This window comes from Vanellus vanellus (genome assembly GCF_965231255.1).
Source record: "Vanellus vanellus genome assembly, chromosome: 4".
Classification (NCBI taxonomy): domain Eukaryota; kingdom Metazoa; phylum Chordata; class Aves; order Charadriiformes; family Charadriidae; genus Vanellus; species Vanellus vanellus.
In genome coordinates, this window is record NC_138909.1 from 3,990,691 (window position 1) to 4,012,257 (window position 21,567).

A 21,567-nucleotide genomic window follows, 5' to 3' on the forward strand; every position below is an offset into this window, starting at 1 on the left:
CGTAGTTTAAGCTAATTTTGCCCCGCGTCAGCACCGGCAGCCCGGGGGGGGGGGGAGGCGGCAGCGCCTTCTCCCACCGAGAAGAAGTTTTGCTCTTGGCTCCACCCCCGGTTGCCCTCTTGCTTGGCCGGCCCTGGCGTTATCAGCCACCTACACAAAATTAAGACGTGGTTTCTTCCCTTCCTCGCGGCCTTAAATAACGAATTGCCGAGGTGCAAATTGAGAAGCAAGCGGTATCAGCGGACGCACGCAGCCTGTGAACGTGGGTTGGTTTTTTTTTTCCTTAAGGACTAACGGCTGTGTGCCGTGCAGAGTAAAGAGGTTCATTTTTATTTTTTTTTTGGGGGTATTACCGCTTACCTAAATTGACCGTCTGGGTTTATTTAGATTTATTTAACTAAACTAATTTAAGGAAATTCACATGGTTGTTTCTAAATGGTATATCAAATTATAGCTTTAAGGGAATGCCATTTTATGTTTAACAAATTATTTCTGTTTTAATAAGTCAGATCTTTTCCATCAACCACGGCAAAACCATGGGTGTGTATTAAATAAAATCTTGTTAAGAACAGCTTCACCCGCTCTTAAATTTAGGTAACAAATCCAAGACACATTAATGTAAAAACACACTAGTGGAGAAATGCTGCTTCCAAATCGTACACCGAATTCTAGGAAGAGTGGAGTCATTAACAATCAAGAGAATTAGTAAACCACGGTTTATCTGACGTTACTGACGTACCACGCTATCTCTGGCTCCTGACCAACCTTCTCACACTGCCCCGAAGAATCACGGTGAGTGTAGAAAGTGTAAACGTCTCTTATATGATGGTATATCGCCTTTTTTCCCCCCCCACTACTTTCTGCAGGCATGGAGAGGCGGCTGCCGCGACAGGAGGTGGCGTGGGCTGAGCACGTTGCGTTCCCAGTCCCTGCCGCTGCCTGAGCGTCACTTGTGCGGCAGCATGGGGACACAGAGGAAAACGCGAAGCTCGCTTTCCCCCGTGAGTTACACACTCCGCGTGACCCATACGCCCAGCACAAGGGTGGGAGATGAAGTGCAGTCACTGACCGTCTTTGGCAAAAAAAGAATGAAATAAAAAAAAACACATAAAGTAATTCTTAAAAATGACACTTCTGAACTGCAAGAACCACTAAAAGAAGTCTCTGTTTGTAATGATTTATATTTACAGTAAACTTTTCTAGGCTGCTTTTCCACGCGCTCTCTTTCCTTCGCTAAGGTTTCCTAACAGGAATGATTGACATTTATTATATGAAGCCTGCAGTGTTTGGGCCATTTGCATAAAATATTTTAGTATACTTTTAAAGGATGCGAAGTTAAATTTATGCTCTGCGTCTAGTTCATTTCGACTGAGAATTTGAATACTTTCCAATATGAAGTCACTAACTAGTCTGCACTGCGAAGCCAGAGTATTTCCATTCGGGTCAATGCCATTGATGTTAAGTTATTAATTGTGAAGGGCAGCAGATTTTGATGCACTGGAGGTTTGGGGGCGAGACGAACTGACTGCAATTAAAGCATAGTTGTTAAAGCCCAAACTGCGGAAAGCTTTCTTTGAAAAGAAAACTGTTTATGCAGGAAAATATTTTTAGTTTGGATGGGCGTGCTACAGACAGACACAGTTTCTCTATGGCATTAGCAGCTGATAAGCCTAGAGCAGACGGTGGAGGGGAAATATTTTAATTCCATTCCTGCCTGGCCAGTGTTGTACCAGCACCAACTGTTTCAGACACTTCTGCAGCGTGGTAATATTTGCAAGCATTTCCTTCAAAAATGTGCAGAATTTAATTCCGAGTACGCAGGACTGTTTTGACACAACTTATCAACTGCTACCAAACAGAGCAGATTCAGACCACGCTCGTTCCATTTGCTAAATTCAAAATTTCCCACATGCTAGCCAAGGGAATTAGGCGAGACAAGGGTGGGGTGGTTTTTTTTTTTTACGCTTTTGTTGTTTTTTCTTTAAAGCCAACTACTATGGCCATGTACGTTCGTTGCCAGCAGATTGAAAGTTCAAATGAGACAGCAAATTTATTTTCCATAGAAGAATGGTGGTAGAGAAAATGAAAACTTTTATGTCTCCCTTGCTAATCTTTTTCTAGATACCAAAACTTTACTTGGCTTTCAGCGTTCCCTTATTTTCCCTTTTCAATTGGACACAAGACAGTTCTTTTAAAAACTTCTTTTAAAAAGAATTATGTACACCATCATTCGGTATAAATCATTTTAAAACTAGAAGTCTTCTGCCATAATTTTCATTTGGATGATGATTCCTAATACAGTAGTCGCACTTTACAAAAATTAGGTCAGGCAATACATTAAGAAGGCCAACAGATGTCTATTCCACAGCCTGTTCTATCATCACTGCAGGGAAATGACAGTATTTCTTTTTAGGAGTAATGTATTTTTGAGCATGGAAGTTCTTCTTCTAGGAAGCCTTTTTTAAAAGGTTGGGGACTTCTTTAGCACTTAGTATTTTTGAATAGCGAAGGTTCAAAATCTTCAGCACTCTCTTCTGAAAATTAAGAGTAATGCTGAGTCGCCCTAAATTACAGTACCGTGCACAGCATCTGGCCAGTTCACAAGGATGTTTTATTAACGTTAAAAAAAAAAAAAAAAAAAGACAACAAAACCTGTTAACATACAAAAAAACCAGGAATGCCTGGCTGAGCAACAGACACTGCCCTCTCCAGTAATACCAGTTTAAATGAAGAAACTGTCAATTTCAACTTTTTGTGATACAATCTTGGCGGTTGCAATCTAGCAAGGGATTATTTTTCCTACCTTCTTCATCATAATCCCTGTTCTTTGGAGAGGCAGAGAAGAAAATCTTCCGCACAATTAAGAACACGCGTGGTTTATTCCTGAAACCAAAATCCCATTCGCCGATAAGAAGTGACAATTCCATTTTGCTAGACGTGATTCGAAAGAAAATAAAGGTCATATTTCTAATGAAAACAGGTATTAGCTACAGTAGGGGAACCACCTGGAGCGTACCTGATTGGTCATCTCTAGTCTTTAGAACCTACTGAGGCCCCAACAGTAATTTTACAGAAAACGGCCTTGCTCTTAAACACCGCATGTCTACTTCAAAAGACCTGAAAGGCACAAACGGTCTTTTAAAAAAAATGCCTTCATATATTAATGTCCATTAATTCATCAGATTGTCTCTCTGCTGAGGAAAGACCAAAGTAATGAGAATATTAAAGCGTCCAAGTGTACTTGTATGGTTGAGGCCGTACCCGCCTCTCAGCTTTCTGGCCCTGCCTAGGGTTTCTCGTCACCTTGATCTGCCACACAGACTGGGTTTTTTTGTGAAGAAATACACTCGCGCAACTTTATCTTGAAGGTCTACGAACCTCAAGGCTCAACCCCACCTATGGAGAAATTACAGCCTGTAAAAGACGAACCCTTCGTTGCCCACTATGGGAAGTACACAACTGGGAGTCAGACCAGGACAGCCTGGCTTCCCGGCGCTCTGCCAGCTTCAGCCCAAGAACACGGCTACAGAGAAGGCCCTGTCCGCTCATTTGGGTAATTGTTTGCCTCATTCCTTCAGAAAGATATAGAAAAAAAATTAAGATCGGACAATCAACCTATTCCTATCTTCATTTAATACCTGCAGAGGACGTCTGGTAATCCTCTAGCATAGCAGGATGCATCGACAACGGCACAGCTCAGTCGACACTCTGACACCAAACCCCGAGATAATTCTTCTGTTTGATGAACCAGAAACACAGAGAAGGGAGAGCAGAAACACCTCAAAACCAAACCGAACACGCAAGGCTCCAAAAGCCCAAGGCTGAAAAAGGCATCGTGAAATGCCCGTATGATGCCTTAACTAATCCCGGAAATACATTCGGCAAATACAGTTTCAAGTTCTAAGATGAAGAATTTGGAATAAATGCACCTAAGCTACAGGCTTTTTCATTGTTAAAATACATATGTGAGGAATAATAAAAGCGACTGGATTAATTACATTTATAGTGATTATTTTCATATGGGTTATGAACACATTTTTAAGGTCAAATTTATACATAATACATTTCATTACCTGTGCAGACTGAACTTGCGCTAGGAGAACTGCTGCATTGCCTTCTGGAGAGCAGAGTTGAAATTCAAAACGAACTGGAATTGGAGGAACAGCCTGAACTAAAGAGAAGGCAATTCACTTACAACAACTGCAAAGTGGTGCTTTTGGGTAGGAATAATCAACTGTACAAACTTGTTTTCTCGCAGGAAAAAAAAAGCTGTGGGGCTTATGGATAACCCAACCTGAAGCTGAGTCAGCAATGACTCGATGTTGTGAGAAAACCCATCATCTAATTGGGATGTATAAAAGCAATCGGTTAAGTAAAACATCCGACGTCCTGTTTCAAGGAAGGCAATAAAAGAGCTGAAAATTTTTGAGGTCTATCAGAGGAAAAGGAAATGCTTTTGCTTCGCATCCAAACATTCAGAGCAGAGGGGTCATACCTCAAACTTGGCCGTTATCTTCGTCTGGTTTGGGGTGAATTGAGCGCACTTTGACCTACACTGCAGCAGAACGTGGGTGTTCTAACAGGAACAAACCCGTAAGGATAATCATCTTGCTTCAATTTAGAGATCGCAGCCTAACTGGTAAAAAATAGCACAAGATCTGTTGTTCTTCTGACATTTCCTACCCATCAGCAGTGGAAAAAGAGTCATAGGCTCGTTGATACACAGATGCTTTGGCCAGATTTTCTGCTGAGGTACATTCACGCCAGTAAAGGAGCTGATGTACTGCCTTCCAATTACTCAACAGTGAAAATATTTTAGAAACTTTGGGATTTGGAACAAAATATCGAGGCAGTACTGGTCAAACTACAGCTGGAACATTGTGACCTGTTCTGGGTGTCGTTTCTCAAGAAAAATAGGCTCAAATATATAAAGTTCAGAGGAGAAACATTAAGAGTCATCAGAAATATATAAACTAAGATCTATGTGGAAAGAACGGATTTTACTTGGGCTAGGGAAGGGAAGAGCAGGGACATGATAATAGACTTCAGACATATCGGAGATTTATCGCCTTCTTGTAGCAAAGTGAGTTCTTCACTTGGGAATTGGTAAGAGATCGTAGGCTGAAACTGCGGCAAGAAAGATGGAAGTTAGACAATTTAAAAGCTATATAACTGAAATTACAGCTAAGACTGCCTGGGGAAAGTGTGGAAATCTTTGCTGAAGGTTTTTAGGAACAAGTTATTCCCACATATTCTAACAGTATTTTTGTCACAATTTCCTAAAGTAGGAGGGGTTAGGTAATTTATTAAGATTTCCTAAATCCCTGTTTTCCTAGAGGTACTTCTACGGATGCAAAGCAGCAAATGCCAGTTTGTTCTCTTCGTTCCCAAATGGAAAGACAGCGAGTTCCTCCCCACTGCCGGAACACTGGCAGCGCCTGCGGGAGCCGGGTCCAGCAAAGCATCTCCATCGGGGAGAGAGGCTGAACCCAGGACGCCGCCGTCGTAAAAAGAACATCTGCTCGACTTGAAAACACCTTGTTCTCCTACCAGATTGCGGGCCGAAGCGTAACGCGTTCCCCTGCGCTGCTAAGACAAGCTGGCAGGAGCAGAGAACCAAATTCCAGGACTCGTCGTAAATCAGCGGAGCCCGGTTTGGTTTGAATAAAGCAGGGTGTACTTAAAAAGGTGAATAATCTTGCCTGTATATCACATCACATCGCGTATCATATCATGTCATATCTAATTAGAAACCCCTGAACTGTTTCCAAGTGCCTTAGGTTTGTTTTCTTTTCAAACATTCTTGGGATTAGCACAGCCTTTTGTAAAGTTCCTTCTTCTCCCTGTTAGTATCACCTTTTCTCTTCCAGTTTTACAATACTACGCCGATAGCAAGCTACAGGGTAAAAAAAAAAAAAAAAAAAATTTATCTGAAAATCTCCTTTGGCAGCAGGTTTTTAAACCGTTTTAAAATATTTTCAGAACTATGCAAGGAGTATTAACTATGTATTTACTACTGTGATCAGCTACAACTAATCCAGCCTTAAAATCCTCTGAAGAGGCAAGTATAAATGTTCTTACCTCACAGACACAAAAGCTGCGTGCACGCATGCCGGCAACTGGTTAACATGAACATAAATTCTGATCGTGTCTGAAAGATACATCCAGCTTGCTATTCAGCCAAAAAAATACCCGTCGAATTAGAGAGAGAACTGAAGGACAGGGCGATACGACCCCTTCTTGCGGAGAAGACTTGGTTTGGCTCCCCCTTCTCTTGGTGCTGGAGACAGGATAAGGAGGGAAACGAAGAAAATGGATTAAAGTCTGGGCAGCCGAATTGATTGGCCTTGGAATAGGAGAGAAGACTCCAAAAAGGACAACCTGGTGGGCCGGTATCCAGGAAAGCCTAGAAGGTGTTTGGGGGGCTGCAAAGGTTTACATCTGATTCTGGAACAACCCGAAAGGCTCAAATGTTTTCTGGGAAGAGCGTGAAAAAGGTCAAAGAGGCGTCCCGAAGGACGGGAGGGAAGCGTTGCACAGAGAACCAGCATTACTATGGACACCATCATTTCTTGCGCTTATCCCCCAGGAAGACAGGAGATGGCAGAAGGAACTGGCAACTTGGCCAAGTTAATAAACGTTGATTAAATTTCAGACACCCTCTCTGCTCCAAACCTGTAACAGCGACATCAGAAGAAGGTTCACTGATGCAGATGTAAAAACTGAAGCTTGGACAAGTTATGCTGCCTGCGACCACAAAGGCAACCCAAGGGGAGATTTAGACTGGGACAGATGTGGTCACCCTTGTAGTATGCTCCAGCTACCACCCCACTTCTCCCCAGCCCCGGTGAATAAACTTGCTGTTGTCCTTCTTGAAAGAACTTTATCCAGCAGAACTCCGCTGCGTGCGGCTCTCCATTTGTTATTTATTTCTCTCGCTGTCAGAAAGCACGCGCGGTAAGGCTCAAAGAATTTTATTCAGCACATTTTACACACAGGGGGAGCGGTCGTATACTTTAGGTACGTAACTAAGGTGTTCTGAGCCACCTCCTCAGAGATGTCCATTTATTGCCACTGACTGGTGGTCCCAGCTTCGGCGCTTTCATTTGCACGTAAGTTAGATGTCAGGAGTAGGGTACGTGTAATGGCTTGATTACTCCCTAAGGGGTGGAACTTGCACAAAAAAAGCTGGTTTTCATGGTGCTTTTCAGCCATATTATTTTCAACTACAGCTGTTTTTCCTACACAAAACTTTGCATTTAGGAATACCAATATTAAGGTTTGGCACAAATACCTGAATTTGAAAACATTAAAAATGTTTGGGTCTTTTGTTCTCCATTTGTATGTTCCATATAAGAATTTAAATCAACGATTCTGACACAGGAACTTATTCTTAATTTACAATTACCATCAACCTAACTGCATTCGGTGTCAATTAGAAAAAACACCTCTTCTCCCGCAAGCGTCCCTACCACCATGCCCGCGCCTTATCTTATTTTCTAAAACATGCACACACATCACAAGAAACACAAACCAGGAAAGAGCTTTCTCCTAGTTAACAGAAAAGGGAAAGGAATTGTTCATTTTTCCTCTTATGCGACGGGCACCTTCACCCTACGTGGAGGGCTTCCAAACACGTGAACCTGGGCAAATCATCCCAAGGTCAGAAAGTAAAATCTTTGTCATCTGACTGACCGCTTACTTCCCCGCCCCCCCCCCCCCCCCCCCATATCTGCTTCTGATAAATACATTTATTATGAAGATCAATCATTTTTTAAGCAGCAGAAACGCCCCCCAAAACCCAACTGTGACATGAAATCATTTCACACAGAAATGTGTTACTCTGATTTAATTTTTCTTCTACGATGTCTCAGACTGTGACTTGTTTATTAAGAAAATCAAAGCAAAATAGCCCACAAACTTAATTTTGCCTCACCTAAGCTAAGTCACCATTGATTAATAGTAGCAAAATACACATTTTTGTTACCGAAGTGAGCAGGTACGACTCAGTTACGCAGAGGAAGCACGTTGAATAATAAAGCGTCACTTTGACATGACAGTTTTTCAAATTCAAAAGCACTATAAGGACTTGGGCAGAAAAGCTACATCGACACAAACAAAGCCGTTAAATCAGCTTACTGGTAAAGATCATGCCTAGTTAACCAATGCAGTGTAGGAGAAAACAGCTCGAATTCAGGCTATTGAACTCCAGTGCACGTCAAGATCACATTTTAGTACCAGCGGGCAGAGTATCTAAAGGATGCTGAGGAAAGGCACTTGGATTCGAGTAGCGACACAGATAAGAGCCTTGAGATATAGGATAGGAGACATGAACACGCCACTTGAGCTACATTTCCCCAGTGGAAAATAGCCAATGTTTTTGCATGGCAGAAATATAACGTAGTACTTAGAAAGCTCCGAGCTCAAAGCAGGCAGAAGCGTTTCTACCAAAAACGTCTATGAAAAATATTTGAAATATTGGAGGCTAAAAAAGCCCGCTGCTGCTGGGCTCCAGCTCAACCCTGGCGAGATGCGCCCTACAAAGCCTCGCCACCACCACCACAGAAAGCGGCCCCAAAATTTCAAATTGATAGGAGGAACACAAAAACAGAAGCCGGGAACAATGGAAACCCGACATATAAACCATGTCGTTGTCTCAGGCGGCAAAAAGATACAAAACGTTGAAATCCACAGAGAACCTTGAAACTCGGAGAGGAGCTATGTGCAGTTTCACCGTGGGAAGCACGTTACTGCCAAAGGTTATAAAATGAAATCTGTGACAGGGTAAAGACTCAGCAGGGCTCTAACAGTGCCAAAGAGTATTACCTAAGCTCTTAATCATTACCGAAGACCGCATCACTTACAGCATATATACCCAGTATTACCACGGTGGCCAAATATTCCTCCGTTTATCACAGAGGCTCATTCTTTTTAAGCCTAAAGGAAGCCTTAAAGGTTTTGCAATGTAAAAGGGCCAAAATCGTACAGTTACAAAATTAAGAACCAAGGAAATATTATCTTCCTTCTGCACTGTATACGGGGTCGAATTCCCATCTTCCTATTAAAATGAATTCCATGTTGTAACAGCAGCAACAATGAAGTTAGGAAGAAAGAAGTCTCACAAATTGTATAACTGCTTTAGTGAAGTACACAGGTGACACATGTAAGCGTCTGTCTTTAGTAATGTATATACTCCCTGCATAAACGGGGCAGAAGTACAGGCGACTGTTCAGAATTTGAGACACAACGCTAAATTCAGTGGCGTTATATTATTACCCGTAAGCTGTGTTCTTCAAGAAGCAAGACCTTAATAGGGCTGTAATTACGCTGACTCAGGAGAGCACGTGTTCAGACTGGTTAAAAGGGCCACAAAATAAACAGGCAAACACTCCCAAGACTTTATTTTTTGGCCTAGAGTACTTCTGCAGGGGGGACAAACAACACAGAAGTTGCTCCGTATTCCCCTCCCGCAGGAATTTTATTGTGGCGAATTAGAACCATAAAATAATTCAAGCTGGAAGCGACTTGTGGAGGTCGTTTGGTCCAACCCCCTACAAAAGCGGGGCTAATTCCAAGCAAACCCGGGTTGCCCGGGCCACTCTCAAGTTGACTTCAAATTTCTTCAAGAATGGAAACAGCGCAACCTCTCTGAGCAGCCTGATCTAGCCTCGATGGGACCAGTGCCCATCGCCTTCCTTGCTTTCCCCGGACACCTCTGGAGGAACCTGCTCCTGCCTTCTCTGTCCCTGCCCGGAGGCAGCTGAAGAGCGGGATGAGCTTTCCCTCAGCCCTGCCTTCTGCGCGGTCACGAACCCAGCCCTCAAAGCCTGCCCTCCTCCGTCAGACAGCGAGAAGACTGAAGAAAAGCATCCTGTAGGACAGCACATTTCAGAAGCAGACTGCAAACCAGAATGAATTTGAAACGGTGGGAGTAAGGTAAGTACCTAAGTCAAAAAACTCTGCTGTAAGAGAAATCACCAAACACGCTAGAACAGCTTTCTCTGAAGTCTCTTGAAAACAGGACCACGGACCAGGTAAGGACAGAGCTGTCATTATGCTGTGGTCATTAACAAATTCACTAATTTCATCAGTTGGCCCTTAAAAAGAAAAAAAAAAAAACCAACAAACACTCTCTTATTTTTAAGAGACGAATGGAAATATGAAAAAAAGTTCATGGAAAAGTTTTCTTAAGTTTACTAAAATTGATAACCTGTTAAAGCTAGGGAATTCCCTAGCAGCAGTCTAGATTACAATTTCCTGTATACTTTGCAATATTTTCTTATTTCCAGGAGGAAACAAACAATAAAAGAGAGTTTATAAAGTCAGTGTGTCCCTGCTGTGTAATCTAAGTTGGCAGGAGGCCTAATTAGACAACCTCCAGAGGTCCCCTCAAACCCAGTTTTCCATGATTCTACGAACTACAATACATGACAACTGAACCCAAGTATATAAAATGCGATGGTAAGTATTGTTTTGGCAAAGATTATTAAATTCAGAGAGGCACAATTTGTGAGGTAACTATATCTATTAGAGCAGATTTAGTCTAAAGATACTACATGGCTTCCCCCTACCCGGAGACTAATTTTCTCCACTCTCCCCAGCTTCACGTTTTCCTCAAATTGTAGTGTTTCTTCAAACTTGTAATTTTCTCCTTCTTCAAAACAGAAGGGGACTTACTTCTTATGAGAGTTTATTATCGCAGAGATTGCCTCTACAGTAACATTTTGGTACCCGCTGATGTTCTATAAACGTCAAGAAAAAAATTACATAACGTTATCTCATGATGGTACAATATTCCCTACCAGGGAAGAAACTCTTTAAAATGTGTAAATGAAGAAAAAGATGGACTGAGCCTGAAAATGGACACAAGGGATTTATCTAAAAAAACAACTACTATTCTGGTAAATGGATGTACAGGAATTAAAATGTACTCCAAAAAGCTGAATTAGTATTTCAATTTTTTTTTTTTTTTCAAAAAGTAAAACTAAAAGCAAAATAAAAGCCAGAGCAATTTAGTTAGAATCCTGCATTTCTCTAAAACCGGATTAAAATATCCTCAAGAAATAAGGACACTGTTTTGCTTTTAGTACGAAATATCAGGTACTTCTAATAATTAGAAGAAATACGTTTGATTCTTTTGAATATTTGAATGTTCAACAATGGGAAATTTCAGATATCCGCTGTCCATCACAGAAAGTGCCTGTATGCCATCACTACGTGCCATAATACAACAAATGCTTAAGAGGAAGAGATCTTGACAGCACTAAAAAATCATATTTTGAAATACCTTTATCACGTGGATCTCTATGCACAAGATGCTAATCAGAGCACACAACAGCTGGAAACTGATAACCCAGCAAGACGCGCTGCAAAGGTTGTCTGCCACGTGGTGTCATAAGCAAACTGAGACAGAAGGAGGGACTTTGGGCCTGATTCTACACGTCTGCTGAGGACTGTCACTTTCACAGAATCATAGAATAGTTTGGGTGGGAAGGAACCTTAAAGCTCATCCAGTTGCACCCCCCTGCCCTGGGCAGGGACACCTCCCCCCAGCCCAGGTTGCTCCAAGCCCCGTCCAACCTGGCCTTGAACACCTCCAGGGATGGGGCAGCCACAGCTTCTCGGGGCAACCTGCCCCAGGGGCTCACCACTCTCACAGCCAAGAATTTCTTCCTCATATCTCATCTAAATCTCCCCTCTTTCAGTTTAAAACTGTTCCCCCTTGTCCTATCCCTCCCCAGCTTTCCTGGAGCCCCTTTAGGCACTGGAAGGGGCTCTAAGGTCTCCCTGAAGCCTTCTCTTCTCCAGGCTGAACACCCCAACTCTCTCAGCCTGTCCTCCCAAGCAGAGGGGCTCCAGCCCTCGCAGCATCTTCGTGGCCTCCTCTGGACTTGCTCTAACAGGTCCGTGTCCTTCTGATGTTGGGGTCTCCACGGCTGGATGCAGCAGTGCAGGTGGGATCTCACAAGAGCAGAGTAGAGGGGCAGAATCACCTCCCTCCACCTCCTGGCCCCGCTGCCGGGGATGCAGCCCAGGCTAAGATTTGTGGGTCCTTCTTTTGTACTTTGTTTACAATATCATTCAACGCTTCCAAATATTGGAATAAAGACTTCCATACTTATGCTTATAAATCTTAACAACCAAATATATTTCTATGACTTATTAATTATATGCCTTTCAAAGGAGGCATTGGACAGCTTCTTCCTCCACCGCGTGGGATGGGAATGCGCACTTGGTGCCTCAGACGTAAACCACGATTAACTCCACGCTGCGGCACGCTCCTCCCTCCCCTGAGCACTTGCCGGTGCCAGAAGTCGCGCATCCTTCCTCCGGCCCTTCACACCCCTGCCCATGGGCCAGATGCAGGTCCTCTGCGGGTCACGACCACCCACCTACAGACACCACGTGCCACGACAGGGAGGGAGAAAGCTGCCATAGCACAAACGGCTTTATTCATCAGGTTTTTAAGTGTAAGAAAAATGAAGTATAGGTTTGCTTCCTATACATTGATTTGCTGCCCCTAGGCTGAAAATAAAGGCTCTGGGGCCACAGCATACTTACGATATTAATAATATCCACTTCAACACTTATTATCTAATACAGTCTCTTCGTATATGCATTTGGGAAGATAATTTCGTATTTGGAGCATATTGAAAAGCGTTTCATGATCCCAGATTTGTTTTCTAACTCTAGCAATGTTTGCCCCCCAATCCTAGAGCTTCATAATATGGTAATAACAGCCTGAGTTAATAAGCAGGTGACAGCTGACACAGTTAATGAACGTAATACAATTGCAGTTGAACTAGCATCATGAAACACGTTTAACTTATTTCTTATTACGAGCCAGCAGGTACAATAAAGTACCCTATTTAAAATTCTTCAATTTCATCACAGACCACAGAAGTCAAAAGCCATTTTAGTCAAACCTCAACGGTTAAAACATCTCTTATATTAATATTTTAAATTTGTTACCCATTAGCCTTATCTCTGTTTCTTTCTGAACTCTTTGTATTGCATTTCAGCCTCCCAATTTACATTTACAGAGACAAGCCGACGTCACCAGCCAGATCTACTGGCTTTTAAGTCAGACAACTAATAGGTTGGGCAGCTATCATAAAAAAAAACTACTGATATAGAGAAAGCAAACACATCCTACACAGCATCGCTCACACAGGCGCAATCTTCGTTGACCTTGTACTATTTATATTAATCTAATGAATTAAGGCTGGTGAAATGACCTCGTTCATTCTTAAGCGTACATTCTACAACTAAGCAAACTCACCTCAGGATAGAAAATCTGACTATGAATCAATACGAAAGGAGGCAAAAAAAAATAGAGGAGAAATAGGAAATCTCAAAGATTTGCACCTCGGACTTAATGAGAAGGTGCTAGCTCCTCACCCTGCACGGGACTGCGCTAGGCTGGAGCAGAACAGGAAAAAAGCAGCAAAGTGTCACGCACTGAACACTGAAGAGGCAATCGCTCATGTGTACCAAACGGTATCCATTAAACGTAAAATTAACATTTTACGTTTAATGGAAATTACCAGATTCCACAACAAATTGTAAACTTTTCTTATAAAAATCAATTCACGCCAATCACTACAGTCAGAGGAAAAAAAGTAACTAACTCCTCAAAATTTAAAATAGATTATTGCATTAGTTTTTCAAAAAGAAAAAAAAATATCAAAAGATAACAAGTGTGCTGAATAAGCAAAATTCCTTCATTATTTTAAGCCTAACTTTTCCACGGAATATTATTTCTCTTTTCCAGTTAAAAAAAAAACCACACCACCACCACACAACCAGAAAACCAACAAACTCCTCAGAGTACTGATAATTTACAATTGCAGATTTTCGAAATTTATTTCCAACCGCGTTTTCTTTAATTTACTGCACTTTTTATAAATTGGACAATGAAAAAAAGAGAGTGAATCCATTTCCACCATCTAATTAATTATATGTGTCAGGTAACGCTATGTTTGTCTTATAAGCAGCGGACTTAAACTATCAAACAATATTCTTAAATGTTACCAGAAAAAGTTATCACAAGGTGTGCTACACTTTGCTACTTCCTCCATGTTTTGGGTTTTTTTTTAATCTTTATTGTTTACATGGACTTTCCTTTCCAACTCTTTCCTCCAAACAGTCCTTTGTACGGTGCATTAGTAATTAGAGTGATACGGACAGACTTCTTATAGCTTAAGACCATAAAGCAGTTCAGTACCCGGATCTAATTTTCCGCAGAACAGACTGAGGAAAGCGCAGAAGCAGAATGACACAAGGAAAGGAAGTGCTTGCATTTAATTATTTATTCGTTCCCTCTGTACGCTCTGCGTGTGTGTATATACGGACAATGTCATCCAAAGTAAAAGACATAACAGGAACATGGAAAAAGATACCTCAACATCTTTGGCAGCAGTCCCACAAATTGTCCTGAAAGAAGTCAGCAGAAATAAATAATGACATAGCGCAAGAGTTATGAAGGCCTAAGGGGAAAAGATCTTGAAAATTTTCAGAGAAAACGAGGATATGGATAACAGGAATTTCTAGGGGAAAACTGAAATGAAACTTTCTCCCAGACTAATTTCTCAGAATGAAGGCTGAAATCATTTCTCGCATTTAAAAATATTTTACGAACGCTCTCCTTCAGCACGCCTTCTGTAGTTAATATGTACTACAAATGAGCCACAGATGACTACAAGCTGGAAGAGAAGCCATCCAGTTCTAACCCTTTTCCCCAAGACAGATTCAACTACATTATGTCATTCCTGACATATTTGTCTTGTCTGTTCTTAATGACTGCCAACAAAGAAACTCAGCAATTTCCCAAAGCTGGCTACTCCAGCCTTTCACAATCTTTAGCATTTGAAGGTTTCCCCTATTACCCAACCTGAAGTTTTTCCTCTACTCGAGAAAGCCCCTCATTTCTTCTACCACCCATCATGGCACTGAAAACACGTTATGCCCTTTCTCTTTGCATAGCTCTTAAAACCCCGAAGACTTATCGCGTCCCTTCTCATTTTTCTCTTCTTTAGACTAAACAACTCCGTTTCTCCTGATCTCTTCTCCACCGTTATCTTGCTGAGATATCGGATCGCCCTTAGCTGGACACGGTCCAGTTACACACGTTGCACATCGCTCTTGGAGGGCGATGCCCAAGTTTGGGCACGAGCGCTCCAGCTGCAGAGCAGAAGCGCTGCTTCTCCTATCTACTAGGCTCTCCTGTTTATACAAACTGGTACGAAGTTTGCCTTTTTTGTAACAGTGCGATGTTGCTGACTTTATATTCAGCGCGTGATTCACTATAATTCCAGCTACTTCTCTAAAGAAATGCTGTCTAAGCGTTGTTCACCATCCTCTCCTTGTAAAGTTATCCTTGCTCCAGCATAGTATCTTCTACTTATCGCTGCTGCCTTTAATTCTTTTCTTTTTTTTTTCTTTTTCAGATTATTTCTCTAATTTGTCAAGATTATTTCCAATATCACTACGGTCCCTTAATGCTGGCGGTCCCTCCTATCTTAGTGGCATATTTAAACAGAACATTTTATTTCATTGGGTTCTTAATGGAAACACTGATCAGAATTAACCTCAGGACCGATGACTGCCAAGTCTCTCTGCTTCAGAGCAGATCGAGTATCAGACCATCTCTTGATACTTAGGGCTGATATTCTGCAGTCCTTCATATTTTATTAACTACAAAATAGGGAATATATATAATGGAGTGTTACATACCATTTCCCAGTTTTCCCATCAAGTCTCTGAGACCCTTCATTTTGACTCTGAGCGCAGGAGATAACTTCCCCGGCACACACCATCGTCCTGGATCCTTCTCGGAGCAACTGACCCGCTGAAACTGCGGTTTGGAGCATTATGCACCCAGGAGGCAGGGAAAGAGAAGGCTCAGCAAGAAGCCTCAATCCCCAGAACGCAGTATTTCTGTTCGCCTGCAAGACAGCTGCAGTGCTTTCCATTCAGAGTACTTTAACTTTCCTCTAGTCTGCTTCTGTTTGTCAAAATAACTCTTAGTTTGCTGAGAGATTGTCATTTTTAATGGTGAACTATGTATTGCTACACAGGGATGCCTACAAGAGAATACATACTAGCTAGCCATATATAGCTGTATATATTTATAAATGTGTACTATTTCTATAATTAGATAACAGATATAATTATTTATATTAAAATAACGCTTTGATCATGCTTACTGATTATGCAATCTATTTCCGTCTGCTTTGGATGAGCAATTTCTCAATATTTCATTTTATCCCAGGGGGAAAAAAAAAAAAAAAAAGGATTTCTTTCCCCAGACCTTCACCATTGCTCAACATCTTCCACCTCCACATTCCACCCATCATGCAAAGCTCATTCTTGAGATCGGTGCCGGGCTTCCACGATTCATAAGCGATCGCTGTACAAGGGAATTCAGATTCCCTAGTGATGCATAGCGCTAGCTGTGCTTCGGTTTCTACAAACAGAGATCCCTACGCTTGCGTAGGTCGGGAACCTTCCCGTGGCCCAAAGGGATTCCAGCGCACGTAATGCTCCTAAGTCTGATGGTCAGCAGAAAACTGGGAGCCTAGAAGAGGAAGCAGGCGTCGGCTGCCCACGTAATGCCAAAAACATTTATGGCATATTACATCTAGATTCCTTCTTTTCTAATCAGTCAGTCCTATTTCTCAAATTCCTTTGCTAAATTAAGTATTGCGCCAGCAAATACAACTACATTGCATAATACCCTCTATAGAATTGGGTCAGCTGCCCCAGCAGATGTTCGTCTAAGCTTATAGTCTTTTTGCCTCACCAGCTCAAAGGAATACTCCTCCTTTTAGTCATAACCTTTCAAAATTTCTTAACCTCTGGGAAACTGTCCACGCACCGACTACGTTTCAATAATTCCTCACTTTGAAAGGAAATGACTCTTCATGATAACGTAACTTAACAAATTATCTAAATAAGCAATACCACATGCGACCATAACAAATCAATCTTACCCTCTCTACCTCATCTCAGTCAACTCTCGTACACGCGCATGAGGAAAACTTCACACACAAATGACCTCAGATTTTCTTAGTACGGGACGTGACCCGTATTGTTCCAGAAATCAAGATCACCTTAAACCGCACTACCAAACGGGTCTACCAGATTATTCATGCAATGAAAAATCATCAAGGCTATTAAGCACGCAGATCCAACAGCTAACTCAATAAGTGCTTGGCCAGCCGCCTGCTGGGCGCCGGCTGAGTGTCCCTGTGTGTTCTTAACCCCCTTTCCTAAGGGGGAAGAACTTGAAGACTTGAAGTCTGAGCCACTGTTTTATTTTTAATCTTCTTCTATATAAATTACAATAACGTAAACAACAGAAAAGTGTTTATTTTTCATTTCTTCCACGGATGAGTTAAAAAGTAGCCTTTTAGTTTAGCTGTGTTCTGTACCACATTCGTGCCTCTTTATCTTAAGGATGCTCCAGCACAGCCGACGTATGCACATGCACAAATTTCTTCTCATCTAACTCAGTGCCCATCTAAGATAGGTTTTGCCTCAGCACTAGCTTAAAGCTAGGTACCCTGAGCTATTCTGCTTAAATTGTTTAGTTTATTGAGGCACGGCTATTACTTTCAAGGAGAAAACAACAAAAAAATACTGTATCACGTAATAAAATTGGTCTAGAGGACACCTTGTGCTCGCTCACATCCTTGGGGAGAAAAAGAGCCCAAAAGCCAAACAGTCTTTCTACAGTTTATCAGCAGGTCAAGAACCGCTTGCGTACGCGCAGGCCACTGCCCTGCTCAAACCAGCACAAAGCAACGCTAGGGATGAACCTCCAAAACCCACCCGTTTTCAAATTTTCAGTGCAGCTGCGGGAGCACAGAGTGAGCTGCTTCCCGAGAGCCTCCTGCTTTACCTCCCTCCCCACGCCGCCGGCCGAGCGCGTCGCACGCGGCACTCGGCCCACTGGCTCCCGCTCTTCCTTCTCCCTTCCCAAGCTTCAACCCAACTGCAACCCCCTCCCCACGCCCATAAATAAAGCCCCAAATCAAAAAGCTGTGGGAGCCAGCCTTACTATGAGCCCAAAAGCAATAGCTTTCGGTGGAGTGAAGGGGCAAAGAGGTAATACCGGTGGAAAGCAAGAAATTAAATTAGGCCAAAGCCTCAAGCATCGGCCGTGAGAAAGCAAACAGAGGGAAGTAGAAGTGGTCAGAAAGACGGGCTCGCCAGAGCGGTGGTATGGCACGAAAGGGAAAAAAGAGCTAATTCTACCTCTTCCTTTTAACATGTCACCTCCAACCGCTTTCCCCGTGCTCATTTACTGGCATAGGACAGCTACCAGAAGAAGGGTCTCTTTACTGGCACGAGCCCTAGAAGGACTGCCTGGAGACCTGCGAAGAATCTGGAGCATTCGAAGTCTCTTTACCTGAAGTCTAACTTGCACTTGGCAACGTGAGTCGGTGCTCCCTCACAAGTCTGGTGTACACAAGTCCCTCTGTTTTTCACAGATCAATCAGGTAATGTTTGGAACCCGTTAAGCGTGATATGTGTACTGGGAGGCATGGAGCATCCAGGTGACCTTTCAGTGGCCGAGCAGGTTTTTGGCCTTGAACTAACACGTTTGGGAATTCAAGACGTACCAGTGCTTCTCCTGGATTAGAAGTTTCTGAGTCCTGGCATTTTAATTAAGGTGCCTCTACTAGGAAAGCATTAAAAGTCGTTATCTCTAGCATTTACCTTCAGCCAGCACGGATAATAGTATCCTCTGAATCTGCCTTGTTAATATTCTACCCAAGCCTATTAACCCCTCACCGTTCCCTCCCTTATTTCTCAGTCATGCGAGGCAGTTCCTTCTGCCTGACGCTCCTTTTTCCCAAAGTAAAACAACATGAAAAAAAAAAAGTTCTAAGGGTTTTAGACCAGCAGACTAAGAAAATAAAAACGAAGTACCAGCAAATTTCTTTTTTTCCTATGAAAGGTTCCAAAACCAAAGTAGGCAGAGTTGCAGAACCATTTCCGCCTGACGAGCCGACAAAAAGCCCAGGCTTCCTCAGAACATGCCTACCTTTTACTATTAGTATGTATTTACATGCAAATTGCTCCGTATTTAAAGAAAGATTAAAATAGTTGAACTGAGTTACTGTTATTCCTTGCTTTACTCTTCTTCTTTTCCATGTTTAGACAACCTCCGCGGTCTCCAAGAGCCAGCACAGCACCCTGGTATCCCTGGAACCCCATCGTCCCATTCCTCCGGCCGCTGCCTGAGTCATTGTTGCGCAGCACGACATTCCCTCTGTAAAGCACTGGTTCCCAAACCACCGTCCCTCAGAAAGCTGGCTGGCCCCACGCTGCTGGCGCAGGTCCTTGCTTTCCAACCGCTGCGCGGCTTTAAAGACAACCAAGACTCATTAAACCCTGTCCTGATGCACACTTCCCTCCTAAGCCCTTCCTCGAGTTGCCGCAGGGCAACTATGCCCTCGTGAATGAGTGAGTAGGTGTCTCCAAATAACCTCCTTCCTAAGGCACGCGCCACATCAAGGAAAATAAAAAACAAACAACCCCAAAATTAATGTGGGGAAGTCTTGCTGTAGGTAACGCGTCGGCTCTCCAGGCAGATCTCTCTGGCCCAACAAGTAGTCTGGGAACTAGGCCGAGACCAGGACTTATCTCCAGCTCTACCATATGGAGATGCAAGACACCAGGCCAGTTGCTTGTTTTATTTAAACATGTGTTTCTTTTACCAGCAATATTAACAGTGCCTCGTTCCTGTTTATACTGCAGGAAAGGAGAAAATAAACCAAGTAACTTTTTTCCTCTCGTTTTCTTTTGCTCTTTTAAGAGTTCTCCGGTCCTGTCAAAGTGAGTTAAGCTAAACAGAAACAAGGTGGTTTTGTTCCAGAGTAAATGCGTCCACGCTTGGAGATATTTGGGAACTGTATCTACAGTTCAAATGCATACACACACCCCCAATTAACCTTCCCGTGTAAGGAAGCCCTTAGGTTGGGTAATTAGTTAATTACTTAATAGACCACAGTAAAACACAATTTACCAGAGACAGCAAATACACAACACCGACCCACTGCTTTTACCACTGTGGTGAGGCCCCTGTTTTAGTGGCTTAAAAGTTTCTAACGCATGCCAAGAGCGATACTGCGGTTCAGAGGGTCCCGACGGAGAGTCCCTGCGCTCATCCCTGTATGACACACTGGGGAACCATCCCGTAAATTCAACATAAACCTCAGCCAGAACTCGCGTTAGGCTGAGGTTCAGAGAGACCCGTGATCCAGCTGCAATGGATGCACTGCGGAGAACGTAGCGCTTTTCGGTTCCCCAACACGGACTCCTCCTGTAAGTCGCTCTGAAATCGCGCAGCAAATCTAAGCCGATCGCTTCCCAGTAACAGCAGCGTTACTTGACAACTAGCACGTATGTGAGTAACGCAGTAAACGTAAACGTGCTATAGCGCTCCGCGGGGGCAGCTCACAGTGCTGAATGCTTCCCGGCTCACGGAGTGCGCGTTTTTATTTCGCTATTTCAAACACATTAGAAAGTACACTTTGTTCAAGGTTTTTAAGTGACTCAGAAAGGCACCTCTCCGCCTCCAGGCTAAGGCAGAGGTGCTCCTGGCCAGCTTCGACCCCTGCTCTTTTCAACAGGGACAGCGTTTAAGCTGGTGAGGGGAATGATGAAGGAGTAGTAAACTTACTTTCCCGTGATAAATTGGCTTCTGGATGGTGTGCACATAGGCTGAACATAATAGTTCTCCAGCTTAACCCCTTCAGCAGCTAGCTTGTCCAGAGTGGGCGTCCTGATCTCCGATCCGTGGTACCCTACGTCTCTGAATCCCTGATCGTCAGCCAGGATGAAGACGATGTGAGGCTGCGAGCCGGGGTCGCTCACCCCCGGTCCCTCTCCCGGCTCGCTCCTGGCGGCCTCCGTCTCCCCGGGGCCGAGCCCGAGGCTGTCCCAGGACAAGTAGCCGTAAGTCAGGAGGCTGAGCACCGAGAGACCGGCCAGCACCCCTACGGCCAGCATCTTCCCGGTGCCGGGGCGGCGAGGCCAGCTGCACCCACCGCGGGCCATCCACCTCGGCTGGAGCAGGGGGCGGGATGCAGGAGAGAAAGGATGATAAAAAGAAAACAACCAACCCCCAAAATAAAACAAAATAAAATAAAAAAAATAATAATAAACCCCACCAAAGCGAAAGAGTCTCCGAGGCGGGGGGCCGTCAGGGGTCCCGCCGGGCAGCCCCGCTCATGGCAGCCAGAGCCAACTTCCAACAGCTCCGGGAGGGGATGGGGGGGGCGGCGGAGACCGCCCTGCCCGGTGCCGGTGCCGGTGCGGTGGGCAGGACCCCGCCGGGGTTCACAGCATCCTCGGCCCGGCCCCGGGGCGCCGCTGCCTGCCCCTCCCGGGGCCGGTGCCCATGGCGGGGCGAGTCCCCCGGCGCAGCGGGACGGGACGGGACGGGACGGACCAAACCGCCGCCTCCTCCTCCTCCTCCTCCGCCCGCCCCCTCCGGCGCTGCCGGGCCGCTCCCGCCCCATCCCCATCCCCATCCCCGCCCCTCCGGCTCCC

The 21,567-nt window shown here is 43.8% G+C and overlaps 1 protein-coding gene across 1 annotated transcript in view; it reads right to left on the reverse strand.

Annotated features, from left to right (window-relative positions):
* ARSJ (arylsulfatase family member J) overlaps nt 1-21,072 on the reverse strand; it is a gene marked incomplete at its 5' end in the record, with an annotated part of 43,798 nt that extends 22,726 nt beyond the window's left edge. The window contains one exon of the mRNA XM_082482909.1: nt 20,696-21,072. Coding sequence (XP_082339035.1) covers nt 20,696-21,072 — 377 coding nt within the window. The remainder of the gene's footprint in view (nt 1-20,695) is intronic.
* Nucleotides 21,073-21,567: the final 495 nt, after the last annotated feature.